Source organism: Xyrauchen texanus, chromosome 7 (assembly GCF_025860055.1).
Source record: "Xyrauchen texanus isolate HMW12.3.18 chromosome 7, RBS_HiC_50CHRs, whole genome shotgun sequence".
Taxonomy (NCBI): Eukaryota; Metazoa; Chordata; class Actinopteri; order Cypriniformes; family Catostomidae; genus Xyrauchen; species Xyrauchen texanus.
The window spans coordinates 26,069,494-26,087,079 of NC_068282.1; the positions used below are offsets into that span (position 1 = coordinate 26,069,494).

The 17,586-nt window shown below is 39.3% G+C and overlaps 1 protein-coding gene across 1 annotated transcript in view; it reads right to left on the bottom strand.

Moving 5' to 3' along the window:
- Positions 1-11,279, bottom strand: part of LOC127646279 (tumor protein 63-like) — a 60,990-nt gene extending 49,711 nt beyond the window's left edge. The window contains exon 1 of the mRNA XM_052129797.1: positions 11,079-11,279. Within this exon, the coding sequence (XP_051985757.1) occupies positions 11,079-11,131 (53 nt within the window). The 5' untranslated portion in view covers positions 11,132-11,279. The remainder of the gene's footprint in view (positions 1-11,078) is intronic.
- Positions 11,280-17,586: the final 6,307 nt, after the last annotated feature.

Consider the following 17,586-nt stretch of genomic DNA (forward strand, 5'->3'; position numbering starts at 1 on the left):
TACACACACAGTGAAACGTTGGAGTGCTTAAGGTGTCACACCATCAGTGCTCATGGAACGTCTCTCGTCTAATCAGATTCGAGGACCGGAACTAACTGTGGTATATATATAAATATAAATGGTAACACTTTATTTTAGGGATCAGAAATTAGACAGTAATTGATTGTAATTGTGACTAATAATTGTAATTTTAATGGAATAGTTGCAGACTTGTTTGGAATTATAAGGTATTTATTAGGCCTTTGTTTGTTGATTTTTGCCCTTCATTAATAGCCTCTTTAAATTGGCTTTTTCTGAATAATTAACTTATTAGGTTAAAACAAAAGATACCAATAGCTAGGAAGGTGCAAAATACATCCTTTATAGGTTCTCAACATCCTTTTTGCACTAAGGGCAAATGGTGTTAAACGCTCCTGCGGAGCCCCGACATCTCTGATCTTGAGAAAAGGCCAATGGAAATTGCCGTGTGGAATTTGCATGCCACTCCCCCGGACATATGGGTTTAAAAGGAGTGATGCTGCAAACACACATCAGATATGGAGCCAAGCGAGCAAGTTCACAGAGCTGAATTCCTCTGCCGCCTCCATTCAGCTCTCTATGCTGTTGGATCTACGGTGCATTCCAGCGGTCCTCCCCCTCGCACACCACGGTTGTGCTGAGCAAATACCCCTGGGCTCTTCAGCAGCAGAAAACTACGGTCGTAAGAGGGAAAGCCACCCCAGTGGTTCCACGACTCAGTCCTTCTACCCATGGGTATGAGGCGGGGTCGGTTAGCACTGGGGGCTATTTGGGGATTTCAATGGGAGCTTCTCCGCTGGGAAACCCCCCACAGATCTCCCATTCCCCAGCACGCTCGTTTGCCTCAGCGAGTTCGCAATGTGACCGCCGGCTCGTCTCAGGGCGAGTTCGCGGTCGCGTTCACAGCTAGCAAAGTGGATGAGCTTTCGATTACAGCATCGGAGAGTGGGTTGGTTCAGTCTGTCGCCATGCGCAGCTGATGACCATGCTTGCCCTGGCAGCTGCGAGCGTCGGGATGGAGTGGAATCCTCCGCTCCCCCCTGAACCCTCGCGGCCGGTGATCGGTCCCGGGGCTGTGAGCGCCGCTTACAGCTGTGCCCCGCCCCCGTACCTTTCGTCCCGGAAGTGCATGATGAGCTGACATGGTCATGGAAGGCACCTTTTATGCCCAGAACCGACCACTCCGCTCTTCCGCTCTCACTACCCTGGATGGCAGGGCAGCCCACGGGTACACAGAGGTCCCCCAGGTGGACAGAATGGTTGCGATCCACTTGTGTCCCGAGAACGCGGACACCTGGCGGGACTGCCCAGTACTCCCCTCCAGAGCCTGTAGAATGACGTCATCACTGACCTCGAAAGTCTACATAGCCACCGGACAGGCTGCCTCTGCCCTGCATGCCATGGCTCTTCTGTAAGTTCACAAAGCCAAGGCACTCAAAGATCTGCACCTGGGTAGTTCCGAACCCGACGTGATGCAGGAACTGCGCTCTGCCACCGACCTCGCTCTCAGAGCAGCGAAGGTCACACGCAGGCACTCGGGTGGGCGATGGCCACCCTCGTGGTCCAGGAGCATCACCTCTGGCTGAACATGGTCGAGATGTGTGACGTTGACAAGGCACGCTTTCTCAACGCCCCTGTCTCCCAGCTTGGCCTCTTTGGCGACACTGTCGACGACTTCACCCAGCAGTTTTCGGCGGTGAAGAAGCAGATGGCACATCTTGCCACGGCACCGCCAAGCCAGGTAGCTCTGCCTCAAACCGGGCCCAGCTCTCAGCCCCAGCGTGGAGCACCTCACAGGTGGCGTATGCCTCCCTGCAGGTTCCCCTGGTGGAGGGCCGGGAGGAGAATCCTTGTTTCATTTGCCACACCGCCTTCGGGCTGTGGCACCCACATTCTCAATAAAGAGCAATTTCCTCACACCCTGGGTCATTCAGCCGGTGTGCACCATTCTCACGGCCCCAAAACACTACAGTCCCGGCTCCCCGGACACTGTTCCCTCGGCCCCGGCAGGCCAGTGCTGACGAAGACTCCTCTCTAGGACCTCTTCCTCATTCTCTAACCCGCCTCCTCCGGGTGCGCGGAGCAAGGTATGTGCTTTGAGTCTTTTCTCAGCACCCAAGCCTCGGGACGCTCTTCTGCCTCCTGACGCGCTATTACCTGCTCCTCCCTGTCCCAGGAAGACCCCTTGTGTCACTTCATTCGACACAACATCTCGTTCCTTTCCTTGGGGAACGGAGGTTCCAACAGTAACCATGATGTTTTTCAGTGTCTCACAGTGTTTTTTTGGATGCACTTTCAAATTCTGCTCTGTTCGTGGCACTGTGTCTAGCTTTTTTTAGCCCAAGAATGTGTATGGACTAAACGGCTCCTTACATAAATTAGAATTTGCATCACACATCAAACGTTGTCTGCAATTACTTGGCAGAATAACTATTTTTCACATATAACAAAAATGTATTTAAAGGAATATTCCAGGTTCAATACAAGTTAAGCCCAATCGACAGCATTTGTGCCTTTTAACTTATAACTTTACACAGAAAGGGTTAGTTAACTCACTAAAATCATATAAAAAAGCATATTGTTTATGTCTTGTTGATATACTTTTGAAACAGAGAGTATTTACATTTTACGATTGGCCCCATTAATTAATTTCCATTGTAAGTGCCTCACTGGAACCCAAATTTTTTTCTTTTTTTAATGAAAAGAACATTTCAAAATAAATGTTTTGTGGTAATCAATATTATGGCACGAATGCTGTCAATTTAGCTTAACTTATATGAAACGTGCCAATTTCTGTGCCTGCCTAATGCAACACCAATAACTAGTGTTAACATGACATTTAGGACAAGTAGAGAGAAAAAACATGATGACCCTCTCCATCTGCAATATGATACCAAGCCAGAGCCCAGCACCTCATTGTTCATGTTGAGGAGCAGCAGACACTGACGACCAAGCAGAGTGGAATTCCCCCTTGTAGTCTATATGATAGCAACACCATGCAGTATTCGGAATGTGTGTGTCTGAAATGGGCTTGGCTAAGGATGGGGTATGAAGTTCATAAATGTATGTGTACGTGTGCGTGTGCGTGTGTGTGTCTGGGAGTTGGTGTGTCAACCCATAACCTAACGCTGGCACTCGGGTGTGGGTCCGGAATTCCCCTACATTCTGTTAGGTGGGGAGATATTAATATACCAAGGTATGTTGGCATGCTAATAAATGCTGCATGCTTTAAGACTGAGGGATTTCAGATTACTGTATCCTAGACAGAGATACAAAGCAACACCAGTCCTTGATATCACTGTAAAGTGACACTTTTATACCAGTGTTAATGCTAACACTCACTGAGCACTTTATTAAGAACACAATGGTCCTAATACAGTGCTCGACGTGGTCTTCTGCTGTAGCATTCCACCTCAAGGTTTGATGTGTTGTGCATTCTGAGATGCTATTCTGCTCACTACAATTGTACAGAGTTGTTATCTAAGTTAACGTAGCCTTTCTGTCAGCTCGACTCAGTCTGGCCATTCTCCGTTGACCTCTCTCATCAACAAGGTGTTTCTGTCCAAAGAACTGCCGCTGACTGGATGTTTTTTGTTTTTGCCACCATTCTGAGTAAACTCTAGAGACGGTTGTGCGTGAAATCCCAGGAGATCAGCAGTTACAGAAATTCTCAAACTAGGCCTTCATGACACGGTCGAAATAACTGAAATCACATTTTTCCCGATTCTGATGTTTAAAGTGAACATTAACTGAAGCTCCTGACTGCATGATTTTATGCATTGAACTGCTGCCACACGATTGACTGATTAGATAGTCACATGAATATGTTGGTGTGCAGGTGTTCCTAATAAAGTGCTCAGTGAATAAGTTAACCAAATACATTATTAAACAAACTAGTTTTATTAATGCTAACAAAATTATTTTATAATGACTGTCTAAACATGACTATGATTGGCTGCACTAATAAACAGCAGAATTGTCGGTAGAATTCCTCAGGTTCATTAAAAAAATGCATGTTCACTTTTTAAATTGTAATAAAAACATGTCAAACAAACTACGACCATTTCCTAAAGGAGGAAAGATGGGTGGTACAGAGGTAGCACTTGGAATTCAGCTTCAATTCTATGATAAATTCCTCTTTTACTTTTCTTTCAAATGTTTCCCCAAACATCTCTTGAGAAGTAAAGCAGGGTATATACCCTTTTCGTCTTTGTTCAGTTGAAGAGGTGTGGCGCTAAGTGAATGCTAGAGTTGAATTACTGGGACAACGGTGTGCTGCCAGGCCTGTCACTGGGGATAAAAGCTTTTTCAACCCAAATGTTTACTTTAAGCCTCATAGATATTGTCATTTGGCTCAGTGGAAGAAGTACAAATGCCAAGCCCAGTGCGTCAATTGTCACGGTGCATCCACAGGTTCATTCCTCAGCATTCCTTAGCCTCCTTGAAAGATACAAATCTAAACCCCACAGCATTTTACACTGTGGACATGAACAATCTGAGGGGCTTTTGAGGAAGTGAGCAAATACAAATTAAAGCTGGGGCCTTACTTATTGACATCCATTCATATAGCTTGTTGTGTTTATATATCTGTTACTCACCATGAGTAGAATCAAAAGAGAAAGGCTTTATAGAATGTGCTGCATCACCTTGGGCTAATTATGGACTGCACTCTTAAAATGGAAAATATAGAATATAGAAAATATATGTAAACTATGTAAACAATTAATTCAGGATGAACTTCAAAGGGATTAGTAATTAATCTTATAGTTTATACAAAATCTTTGTTTATACACTGACCCTTAACACTTACTTAGTTTAATCATTTTAAATCATGACTTGTACTGCACATAAATAACTAATATTGGCATTATATTCATGTTGTTTAGCTAGAGTGGAACTGGCCCCCACAGTGAGTCTGGTTTCTCCCAAGGTTATTTTTCTCCATTAACCAACATCTTATAGAGTTTTGTGTTCCTTGCCACAAGTTGCCTTTGGCTTGCTCACTAGGGATAAATACAATTATTTAATTATAACTGAATTTACAATCATATTTAATCAAACTACCCATTATAGATATTACAGTTTTATTTTCTGTTAATGCATGATTTTCTGTAAAGCTGCTTTGAAACAATGTGTGTTGTGAAAAGTGCTATACAAATAAAAACTGCTTGACTTGAACAACAGATACCAGTACTTCAGAACTGTAATTGTGTGTCATGTTATATAAAGAATGGGTCTTGCAAGCTTTCCACATTTGAGGAAGATGAACCTTTTTAGTTTGTTGCTATCTTTGGATGTTTTTCCATTATTTTTAGTTGCACGCATGTTTGTAGTATGATATAAAATGGTCAGTTATCCATTTGTCGTTATGTTTGTGCAAGTTATGATAGCTACATAAATTAATGTAACCACCTAGCAAAAGTATGCATCACGATATTTAAAAAATAGGCGTATTCAATGAAGTTGGCTGGCTTTTATTCATAGTTATTTCCTGCAGAACTGAATAGTACTGCCACACCTACTGTCCAATAAAACAGCAGCATCACTCCATCACTGTAGTTAATGTCATTAGTAAACTACTGAGCTCAATGGACCTTATTCATGAAACATGAGCAAAAACATTTAGTCCGTAAAGCCATTCATTCTTAAATTGCTGTATTCAAACCAAAAGGGCAATTTACGTATGTGGATATACAAACAATTTCCACAGAAATTCGTTCTGCTCATGTTTAAATAATAAGACCCATTGTGCTCACTAGTTTACTAACAACAGTAGCAAAATTATCTCTTTATTTACTCATCCTCATGCCATCCCAAATTCATTTGACTTTCTTTCTTCTGTGGAACACAAAAAAAGATTTTTTAAGGATGTTTAAAGATGTTTTTGTACATACAATGTAAGTCAATGGGGTCCAAAACATTCAAGCTTATCCAGCATAAACATCAATGCATTCTTCAAAATATTTTTGTTTGTGTTCCGCAGAACAAAGAAAGTTATAAAATTTTGGGATGGCATGAGGGTAAGTAAATGATGAGTAAATGATCATTTTTGGGTGAACTATCCCTTTAATATCTGAATAGTTGCATTCACACTGATTAATTCTGTCAAGACATTCAAAGGTTAAATCCTGTTGAGGTGAGGACAACTTTTTAATGTCAAAACAAAAATTCCCAGCTAAATATTCACTTTAGATATGTCCTCCCTAATATTTAGATTAGTGGTGAACCAATAGGCTATAGGATTTTCAGTTGCCACAATCCTGAATATGTGGATAATGTAAAACAAAAAAACAAAAAATAAGTAATAAAATCCTTATTGCAATATTTGCTGACTATATGAATATATTGTGATGATGCAAACAAAACCATTGTTCTTACACTTGAGCTTCAATGAACTGTCCAGGTTATTTAATCTAAAATGGAACATGTAAAAAAAAAAAAAAAGCTCATAAACAAATCAGTATAAACATACAGTATAATCAGTATAAACATACAGAAGCAACATAAGAAAAGTTTTAAGTTGAAGGGGTATGCAATCTATATCATGTATCATGGAAGTCTATGTTTCATTTATAGTGTTCTTAGAGTGCTAAAAGACTCTACAATTGTCAGAATTAGCTTTTGCTCTATACCACAAAACAAGATACTACTTCTCTTATGTCAGAAAATTTAGTGGCTAATAACTTGCACAAGCTCCAAGTAGCTCTCTGTAAAAGGATTACATGGCTCTGTCTCATTGATATGTTATTGCATTTAATATTGTCAACATTACAGTTCGGTGAGAGCATTAGCACTATATAGGTCTCTCAGCAGGTGCTGAGTGGCTGTTGTCTCAGGTCACACATTGCGACAGGCATGTTTCAGATCCCTGCTTGAGATCTGAGAGCTGGGTTGACAGCCCTGGTGTTGTGACATCATCATTATTATCCTCCTCCTCATCATCATAAAACCTGTGCCAGGGGTATTATCTAATTAATGTTGAGAGGGGATGCAAACTTGGCCAAAGGTCAGTGAAGGAAGGACAAATGGATGTTAGCAGCTAAAAACACAATATCGTTGACAGGATTTTTTTAGCCAAAGCCGACATCGTGGTCCAACAAAAGATGCAGCACCAATGCATGAAAACATCCAGGCTTTTTCCATATGAAACCAGCTTTGATTTTCACCCACAGAAGAGAAGGGCGAGGTTTATGATGAGATTTCTTCATCCACCATCAGCTGAATTGGAAATAGCTGTTTCACCAATTAAACATGTAGACACTGTGTGTTCAGTGGTTAAAGGGATAGTTCACCCAAAAATGAAAATTCTCTTATCATTTACTCACCCTCATTCAATCCTAGACGTGTATGGCTTTCTTCTGCTGAACACAAACAAGGATTTTTAGAAGAATATAGGTCCTCACAATGCAAGAGAAGGGTACCAAAATGTTTACACTCCAAATGCACATAAACCTACCAAACAAGTAATCCATAAGACTACAGTGGTTATATCTATGTTTTCAGAAGCGATATTATAGGTGGGGGAGAGAAAGAGATCAATATATAATTTAGTTTTAACCATAAATTTTCCTCCTAGCCCTGTAGGTGGCGATATGCACAAGGAATGCAAATCACCAAAAACAAAAGAAGAAGAATGTGAAAGTAAATGTGGAAGTGGTTCTAAAAAAAGATTCTAAAAAAAAAGACTTAAATATTGATCTGTTTCTCACCCACACCTATCATATCGCTTCTGAAGACATAAAAGTAACCACTTAAGCTGTATGGATTACTTTTATGGTGCGTTTATGTGCATGTTGAAGCTTCAATATGTTGGTATCCACTAAGAGCTGAAAATGTTCAACTTTGGTTGTGTTCAGCAGAAGAAAGAAAGTCAAATACTTCTGGGATGGCATGAGGGTGAGAAATGAAATAAAAATTTTGGGTGAACAATCCCATTAATTGTATCAAACATATGAGCGCTCATAAAGTCTTGATAAAAAAAATACTGCAACCTGAGAATGAGTACTTCTGCAGTCATGTAGCAGTGAAATACTGTTTGAGTTACTGTCTTTATCAATCAAATTACCAAAGCCTAAACGTGATCACATTTTCTTTTGAATTCTGTGTTTCCATCAGCCATCTATTCCTAAATTTAGCCAAGGAACCATGATCCTATCTCTTGAAAAGATGATAAAAACTTAGAAGTGCTTTTGTGAGATCAACAAATAAAGGCTTATTTACATCACGGTAACAAACTTTAAGATTGAAAAAAATCCAAAGTTGGCAACTGGATTTAGGGGACACTGTTTTAATTGTTTTTCTATGTAAAAAAATGTACTAGAAGGACATCATCTCAGTTTTTTAAGCCTCTTGGGCTCAAACACCGTGTTTTTAAGATGCTGTGTCAACTTAAAACTAAAACACGTCAACTGAGACAATTACATTGTGTTCCACTTGTTGCACTGTCAAGATTTTTTAATTCAAGAACACATTCTGTCTGAATGGCCATTTAGAATGTTGAGAATCATAACTGTCATTGTCACACTGCCCCAACAAACAGCAGTGTGGTTGGTCCAACAAAACACAACAACCATGTTTTCTGGAGTATGTGGTGGCAAGTGTGATTTAGCTATAGGCTACATATTCATGGCTTATCTTCTCTAAAGATTTTAGAGATTACCTATATAACAGCTTAAACGTGTCCTTGGAGAAAATAGTAAATTGTTTTTCACAGTGGATATGTTCTGTTCACCTCTAGTTTAGGATGGGTTTCATGTAGTGGAGGCTTCTCTAAAAGCTGTGGGTGGGTGTCTGGTTACTGGGGGAGTTATGCATTCTGCCTTAGGGAGAGGCTGCACTGCGTCCTCTTAAACATAGACCAGGCCCCTCACAGACAGGACAGGGTCAAGGGTTGAAGCTTAACAGGGCTGCCCATTGTCTCCTGACAGGCTGGGCACATCCAGCAATGAAAATGCAATCAAAACAAACAGAGCCCTGCAATCTGGGGAGACAAGTGAGAGGGGCTCCTCCAATATCTTCATTAATCAGAGGCCAGGTAACATTCAAAGGGATCTACCGACCCTTCCCGCATCCCCCAAACCCAGGGCTGCAGGACGGACATGGTGGCTCAGACAAAAGAATGGTGGCCCCCATGATTTTCCTCTTTTCAGATGCTTGCTTGCATTGTGAATGGGCTCAAATGTCTATGAAGGACCGAACTGTCTCAAAATTATCCCACCATCCAAAAATCAACGGTTCAACTCTCGTAATGAATTATGTTCTCAAAAGCATGTTTTCCTTTGGTAAATAATATCTATATGCATGCCAATTAGGAAAAATCATTACTCTTTCACCTGAGGTAAAATTATCCAATATATATCTTTTTAAAAGAATAGCACAAAAATAGAACAAAAAGATGAAACTGAATTAAATGTTAAGGATCATCATGATGTATCATAATACATTGTTATAATGCAACACACAACCATCTTCTTTCAAAAAAGATGTCTGACGTGTGCTGTATCCTAATAGTATAGATTAGATACTGTTTGATAGCATAACGTTAGTTACATTAAGACAAAAATCCAAGTGGATAAACAGGTGAGTGTGACAATTTGAAGTAATTGTTCGCTAAATATAACTGACTTCATTAACATAATTTATTAAATGATTTAACAAAAGTAAATGCAATTGGATTTCAAGTTTCAAGATGCGTTTCAATCACAGAATTTGGTCACACACATCTTCCCCAATTATAATTATTTATTAAAAATCTTTCCAAGATAGAGGTTCTAACAAATAAAACTCGCAAGATATGTTATAGATTGTTATTATTATGAGTCTTGTGCCTATTTTGTAGCATTCGGTTATACGGGAGACTCAGCCTTTGACTTCAAAGGAAATGTGTACTCATTTTATAGTCTAAAACCTCCATTGGGGTTGTTTTTACTCTTTACGTGTCTGTTCAGTTTCTCTTTTTCTTCTGGTTTAGATTACCCCTACTGATAGCATCTGGATTAGTCTCTAAAACAACAGCCACTGCAGGTATACCCACATGAGCTCAGGCACTAAGAGTTAACAATACAGTCACAAAGCAGAAAATGCACTATACAATTATATGGCTTTGATCTGAAATGTGTGTGTTGGAGGACTGACCATATATATACATATGTATATATAAATAATATTATTTGCTGAAATTTGACCAAATAATTGCTCCAGGCCACTCTAATTACATGAATTAATGCTCTCCTATACTTTCGCCTTATCCTGTGACTGATTACACTACATATCAAATTACTAAAAAAATATAATTAGAAAAGATATAGTTGTAATTTATGTAAACTATAATATAACTATTATAATTCAAACATTTATATTCAGAGCACCCGAGGAGAGCTAAGGTGAAAATGTATATGTGAATTTAATATTTAAAGATTGTTTATATAATTGCCCTTTAGAATAGGTCCCAATGCTACTTTGAAATGTAATACAACATTAGTACTGGTAAACCCACATGCATGATTCAGTCTGTTTATCCATACGAAAACTGTAATTTAATATCATTACTGATATAAGCATGAACACAGAATTCCTGGCTATTTTGTACAGCTATTATAGAGCTTTATTTAGAGTTCCACAAAAACAAATGTCCAGTAGTGTGATTGCATGAAGAGCTAGTAGCAAACAGGCTGTAGAGACCATGAACCCTGAATTGTAGAAAATGCTGCCATTGTCACCATAAGAACACCCCACCTATAAATATCATAGCCAGGCTGCAGCTGGAGAGCCAGACACAACTGTTAGCACCTTAAAGTGTTATACTGTCTCAGTTCTATTACCAATAGCAACTCTTTAATGAGGAGAATAAGAACAAATACACCATTCTGAGCCAAAGTTATTTCCTTATTGAGAACCACAGCAAAGTGATCCATAGAATAAGCCATGCTTGTTGCTTTGCTTGTGCTTGTATCTATTTACAAATGAACCAACTAAATAAAACTATGCATGCACCAAGTGGTGACCTAGCAAACTGCTTTTTAGAACTGGCAGACAAACTGGCAGAGTAACTCCTGTCTTACCGTTGAAAGGCTCGTTCTGGGCAGAACTGTACAGCTGCATAAGGTGAGGTCATACTGCCAGACTGAGGTGTTTACTGAGGTTGTCAAGGTTATCAGCGAGTGGCCCAAGCACATGTATTACAGCAGATCAGATCTATGATATATAAATGAAAAACATGAAAAACATAAACAACAAAAAATAAAGTGGAGGCAGATTAAAGTGCTGGAAGGTCAAGTGCACAGGAGTGAATCAAGTGTGGAAGATGTTTTAATTTTGGTTTAATCTTTCTACAGCCCTCAAGCAGAGGGGCGGCGTCAATGCCAACATGTTGACCAATCCCTGACAACAACTGGACATGGTATCATACCCCTTCAGTTGCTAGGATATAGATATTAAGCAACAACCCCCACCCATTCCATTCCTATTCCATGTCCCCAGTGATGTCTGTCTAAGCACTAACCTGAAAAGTACATTCCGATGGCCTTTCACCGGCTGCGATTTCTATCTAGAATCCCAGGAGCTTTCAGCTATGCATGGAGATTGCATCACACTTGCTACTAAGTTCTAATTTTGACTGACCAGGTGAAAAATATGTCACATCAATCAGCCCTCAGTGGGTATGGTGGTTTTCTGACTTGTCAATGGGGCTGAAACCTTGTGTTAGATGATTTAGAATGCCCTGCATCCACCCTGTTAACATGCAGTGCAAGCACCTGTGTAAGACCAGCTAATCTTAATTGGGAGATTCAGGTTGTCATTGAATGGAATGAATGCAGCACACAGTATGAGCTCAAATTTACATGCAACCATTGGTCCTGTTTTCACCTGGTATTAAGATGCAAATGTGGTCCAAAACGCATGTGTCCACATCCCATTTGAGGTGTAAATACTAGTCCTGTATGCTTCCTGGCAGCAGTGAAGCACCACCCCTCCCCGGTAAATCATCCGCTGCGCTAAAACAAGAGTTTAAAGTTTGTCGTTTACGAGCTGATTTCAAAGGAAATAACCATCCGATTGTAAAATGAAAAAAAGCAGATGCATACACAATCATGAGAGCTTCATGGATCTTCTTTAGTGTGTCTGATATCAACAGAGATGACAAACACAAACACCTAGCTCCTTCAATACAGGCAATCTTCCATAATAACGGATCATTCTGCTTGACCAGTAACATATGTGCTTAGATTTAATTTAAACCGCATCTGGGAGAAACAGCGCACCATTTATTAGATTTTTTTTGCGCTTTCTTTGTCTTTTCTGACATTGTTGTGCTTTAATATAATGCAGTAACACAATGACATAGTGATTGATGTATGTCGTCATGAAACAGAGACCATCCCTTCCAAATCCGAACACAAGTTCAGGAGACGCATTTAAAGGTGCTCTATGTAATATTTTTTACTGTACTAAATCATAAAATGACCACAATATGTCATTAGAGAATGAGGAAACATGCCAAGTTGAAATACTTCTTAAAAAAGTGTTAAATAGCAGGTTAGCTAAAGTGCTTTTTAATACAAGGCAAGTCACACGATATCTCAGGATTGCGCCATCTCGTACAAATTATTACGAGCTGTCATGCGACTATGTTGAATGATTCCATAAAAAACTAAAACCCATTCACACATAGAGATGAAAATTAAAAATCTCAAGCTCTCTCAATTTGTGTCTAGTGATGGTATGGTCCAGAGGCTGTAAACTTAGAGGTGTTTTGCGGTTTTTGAGGGTTGAATTGCAGATGAATCAGAGGTCTAAAATAAAGGCGAGGTCACAGATGGGGGAAGGATAATAAATAGATGCTGTGTATCCAGGGAACCCAAGCTGCTGTGCTGGACTTTTGTACTGTACCTTTACACATTGAGCCTTAGTCAAGTGTCTTCCCTTTTCTGTCCTACTCTATGACATTTAATACCAACGTAGTATACCAACCTATTGAGCTCAGGCCATAGGCTGTGTGTGTGTGTATATTTAATATATGTCCTAATAAGAGAGAAAGTTACATGTACAAATTCTCACCCCTTAACTAACAAACTACCAATCTCATGTCCTTTGATATATCCATCCCTACACATGCCAAAGCAACAAGTTATTTTAGATCAACCCTCCTACACACACCCATCACACTGATAATCATACATTGCACACACACAGGCAGATAACTTAACAAACATCTGCAAATGTGTGTCCTCATTTTGAAGTGCCATTCCTGAACAGAAACCAACTTAAACAGCATGCTTTGCTCTTCTGTAATAGGCTTTGCTTTAATAGGCCACATCAGGATCAGATGGAGGGTGGCAGATTCCCACATGTCTACAACCAAAGCGAAAATGCTCTTAATTGTCACATGATACACTCCCAATTATTAGTGGCTATGGGCTGGAGAAATATGAAATAACAAAATGCCTTTTTAACAACAAAGACCACTGAAGTAAAGTGAGTTGTTGTTGTTTGTAAACATAATGCAATACATGATGTATTAGTGTAGACATATTCGTTTAAAGTAGTAATAATCTTAATTTTGATTTATTCAAATGTACACTCAGACAGGATATTCAATCTGGTGCAATTATGACAAGCTGACTGAACATTACCCTGTTTATTATTCAGATAATTGACAAATAAATAAATAAATGAACATTCGACGTATGTGGTGCAGTGCTGCACAAGTGGGCTTGAGTGTCATGTTCCCGTCCTGTTCCCGTCTCTCTCTCCCCAAGGTTGGTAGTCACGTTGGGTTAACCTCCTCGTGGTCACTATAATGTGGTTCTCACTCTCGGTGGGGTGCGTTGTGAGTTGTGCGTGGATGCCTCGGAGAAGAGCGTGAGCCTCCACATGCGCTAGGTCTCAGCGGAAACACGCTCAACAAGCCACATGATAAGATGCGTGGATTGACAGTCTCAGATGCGGAGGCAACTGAGATTCATCCTCTACCACACGGATTGAGGCGAGTCACTTCGCCATCACGAGGACTTAGAGCGCATTGGGAATTGGGCATTCCAAAGTGGGGAGAAAAGGGGAGGAAAAAAAGTATTTCAGAGAGCTGTGTAACAATTTGATAATAATTAGTGATAGCTGCAGTATCATGTCAAAACTGACCCTAGAAATTGATTACTTGAACATAACAATTGTCACAAAACCTCTAGAAACATTCCACTGTAATAGTAGCTACACCATGAACAATAAATCAGATGTCTGTGACCTGCTGTGATTTCTAAAGTGTCAGTTCTAGTTCCAATAGATTGACAAAGCAGCTGTGTGCTGTGAAAAAATGAGATGCCAAGAGTGCTTTGCACATGCATCACCACAAGTTTCTGTCCATTTTAAGGACTATTTTGAGGTATAAGAACCAATTACTTGTATTTGCCTCAAAGGAATATTCAGGGTTCAATACAAGTTAAGGTCAGTCAATAGCATTTGTGGCATAATATTGATTATCACAAAAAATAAATTCTAACCACCCCTCCTTTTATAAAAAGTCTGGGTTCCAGTGAGGCCATTACAAAGGAAGTGAATGGGGGGCCAGTCCATAAATTTTAACATACTCACATATTCAAAAGTATAGCCATAAGACATAAATAAAATATGTGTTGACATGATTTTGGCTTGATAAAATCACCTTTTGTGCAAAGTTATAGCCAATTTTACAACTTTGTGGCCATAACGATGTAATGTCAACAAATCCCAAAACCCTAAAATTATGATTTAAACAGTGTTAGAGCACAAATAACACATCAGGTTTAACAGAATTAGTGTAATGCTTCTATAAAATTATAAGCTTCACATTTATGCCTTTAAACACTCTTAAAATGGGCCACATTCACTTCCATTGTAAGTGTCTCACTGTAACCTTTTTTTAAAGCTAAAAGGATTGAGTCAAAAATCTTTTTGGGGTAATCAACATTATGCAACAAATGCTGTCGATTGATTTTATTGTTTTGTATTGAGAGCAGCACCCCTCTCTCGATCCAGTGTTGCATAGGTTTTTCTGATTTTGTCCAAGATCTATTTTCGGACAAATCAATCACAGACTTGGATGAAGCGCTGTAGTAGTTAGCACCCCTGTTCTCCAAGCAAGGACAAAATACCATTACTAATATGATCTTTGAGCAAGTGCAAGTGATATTGCAGATGGTACATGAAACCCTTACGTCACTTCACTGTTAATCGCTCTTAACATGCAGTTATTGGATGTTAGTCACTCCATCCCAATTACTTCATATGAACGCACATTCTCATTTAGGGTGCAACTGGTTACATCAGTCTCTGCAGTGACCTGTGGCATGTGTTCATCTCTAATGCGCTGATTATCCCTTTGCAATTCTACAGTACTTCAGTGCTAAACCCACGTTAATCTGCACTCTTATAGATGGGTTAAATGCTGTTGTTTATAAGACACATACAGATTCATCCCCCCTAATTCGTCTTTATGTCTTTATCTTCCTTTATCATGGGACAACATTCACTCTAACTAGTACTGCCTGTGTTTATGTATGATACCAAGCAGTTGTCAGATGGGTAGCTGCTGAAGAGGGGGTTTCAACATGAGGTCAAGCGTACACTGCGTAGGACGCAAACACTCCAGCCACTCTCGGGCCCTATGTCGGGGTCAAGCGTATGCGTATGTGTCTGTATTGCCCCCTATGACTAATGGTGATGGTATCCATATGAGTCAGATGGACCGATGTTCAGTACAGTGTTTGAGAGGTGATAATTCATGGAGTATAGAGGCTCGTAGAGAACTCCAAAACTGCCGGGTAACTCACCAATATTTACTGGCCTGTCGTATTGATGAGAGAGCATTCCTTTTAAGAACAAAATGAAGAGTGTCACAGTCCACTTGTTACGAAAATGGAAGACATCATCTAACTGAAGCAGGTATATCATCACAATAGTCACCCAATCAAAGATGTTGTTTATAAAGATTTTGTTTTAATTTAACTAGTTTAATAAGGTATTTTAATATCTTTATAATAAATTGTATTATTAATTGTAATTAGCTGCTCTATAGAGTAACAAACAAACAGTGTAAGGGAGTAAGTAACAATGTACTTTAAAAGTAGAGATGCTACAAATGTACCTATTTTCAGTAGTTACAGTAGCTACTTTCACAATGGCTTTTCCAGTAACTAGAAAAAAGAATGAAAAAAAAAAGAAAAGAGAAAAGAGTAGCGGTGAAGCGTGACCAAATGTTATTGCTGTTTTTGCAAGGAGTGTTGTATTTTGTCACACTCACAGGGCTGATTAACCATATGGGCATTTTGGCATGTGCCCAGAGGCACCAAACAATAATATTTTAAAAAAATGTCTTAGGGCCATTTTTATTTAGATGCTTATTGAAGTTTTTCAGTTTTATTAATCGAGTGTAAATTATTGTCCAGAGGTCCGAAACAGCGCATTCTTAGTGCATATCTCCATCTACTGGACAGGAGGGAGAATTTACAGTAAAAAAGGACTTAAATATTGATCTGTTTCTCACCCACACCTATCATACTTCTTCTGAAGACATGGATTTAGCCTCTGGAGTCTTATGGATTACTTTTATGCTGCCTTTATGTGCTTTTTGCAGCATCAAAATATTGGTATCCATTCACTTGCATTTCAGGACCTACGGAGCTGGAATATTCTTCTAAAAATCTTTGTGTTCAGCAGAAAAAAAAAAGAGTCATACACATCTAGGATGGCATATGGGTGAGTAAATGATGAGAGGGTGAACTGTTACTTTAATCCCTGCCTTGTCACATTGCAAAGCCCTGTTTTATCACATTTGACCAAAACTGTCCTTTTTATCATATGTGGCACTGGGTGCCGTACAACTCATCTAAAGAAATCAGTATGTATTAATGGTTCATGTTTGAACAGCTTAAAATAAACTATTCACCAATTCACTTACAGTATATGTAGCACTTGGAAGACCAACACATTTTATTGAATCAGTTTGTTTCGAGGGTTCATGTAAATGAAACAGTTCAAATACTCAAATCACTGAATCACTTGAGCCCCTGCAAGTCTTTTTTTAAGCTGTTATTTCTGCTGTTTATTTCCATGTTTTCTAATCAAGTTATATAAAAACTGCATTTTCTAGTGCTCCGTTTTATTTATTTTTATATTTTTTACAGAAATGCACAAATTAATGTTGTCACCCAAATTGTTTCATGTTTTTGTGCCAGACAAACAGGCTTCTGAATGAATAACAAAGCTTCATAGCTTCAAGAAATAGCCTAATACTGGTTCCTGCACCTTGTTTTAGGTGCAGGTATAAAACTATAGACAAAGAAGAATACTTTCCCACGTTGTGAATTACACTACCCTAATTTCACTTTTGTCACAGTGACTTCTCCCCCTAAAATCAGTTGTCACCATTCATGGGAAAACTCATGTTGCTGGTGGCTATCAGTAAAAGGCGAAATGCCAAATTTTTATAATCCAGTAGGACGACTTTTGGTGGGAACCAGATTTGTTTTCTTTTTTTTCATTTAATATCTTCTGTTGCATTAATAGTGACACAATGGTTTGGGATTATTGCTGAAT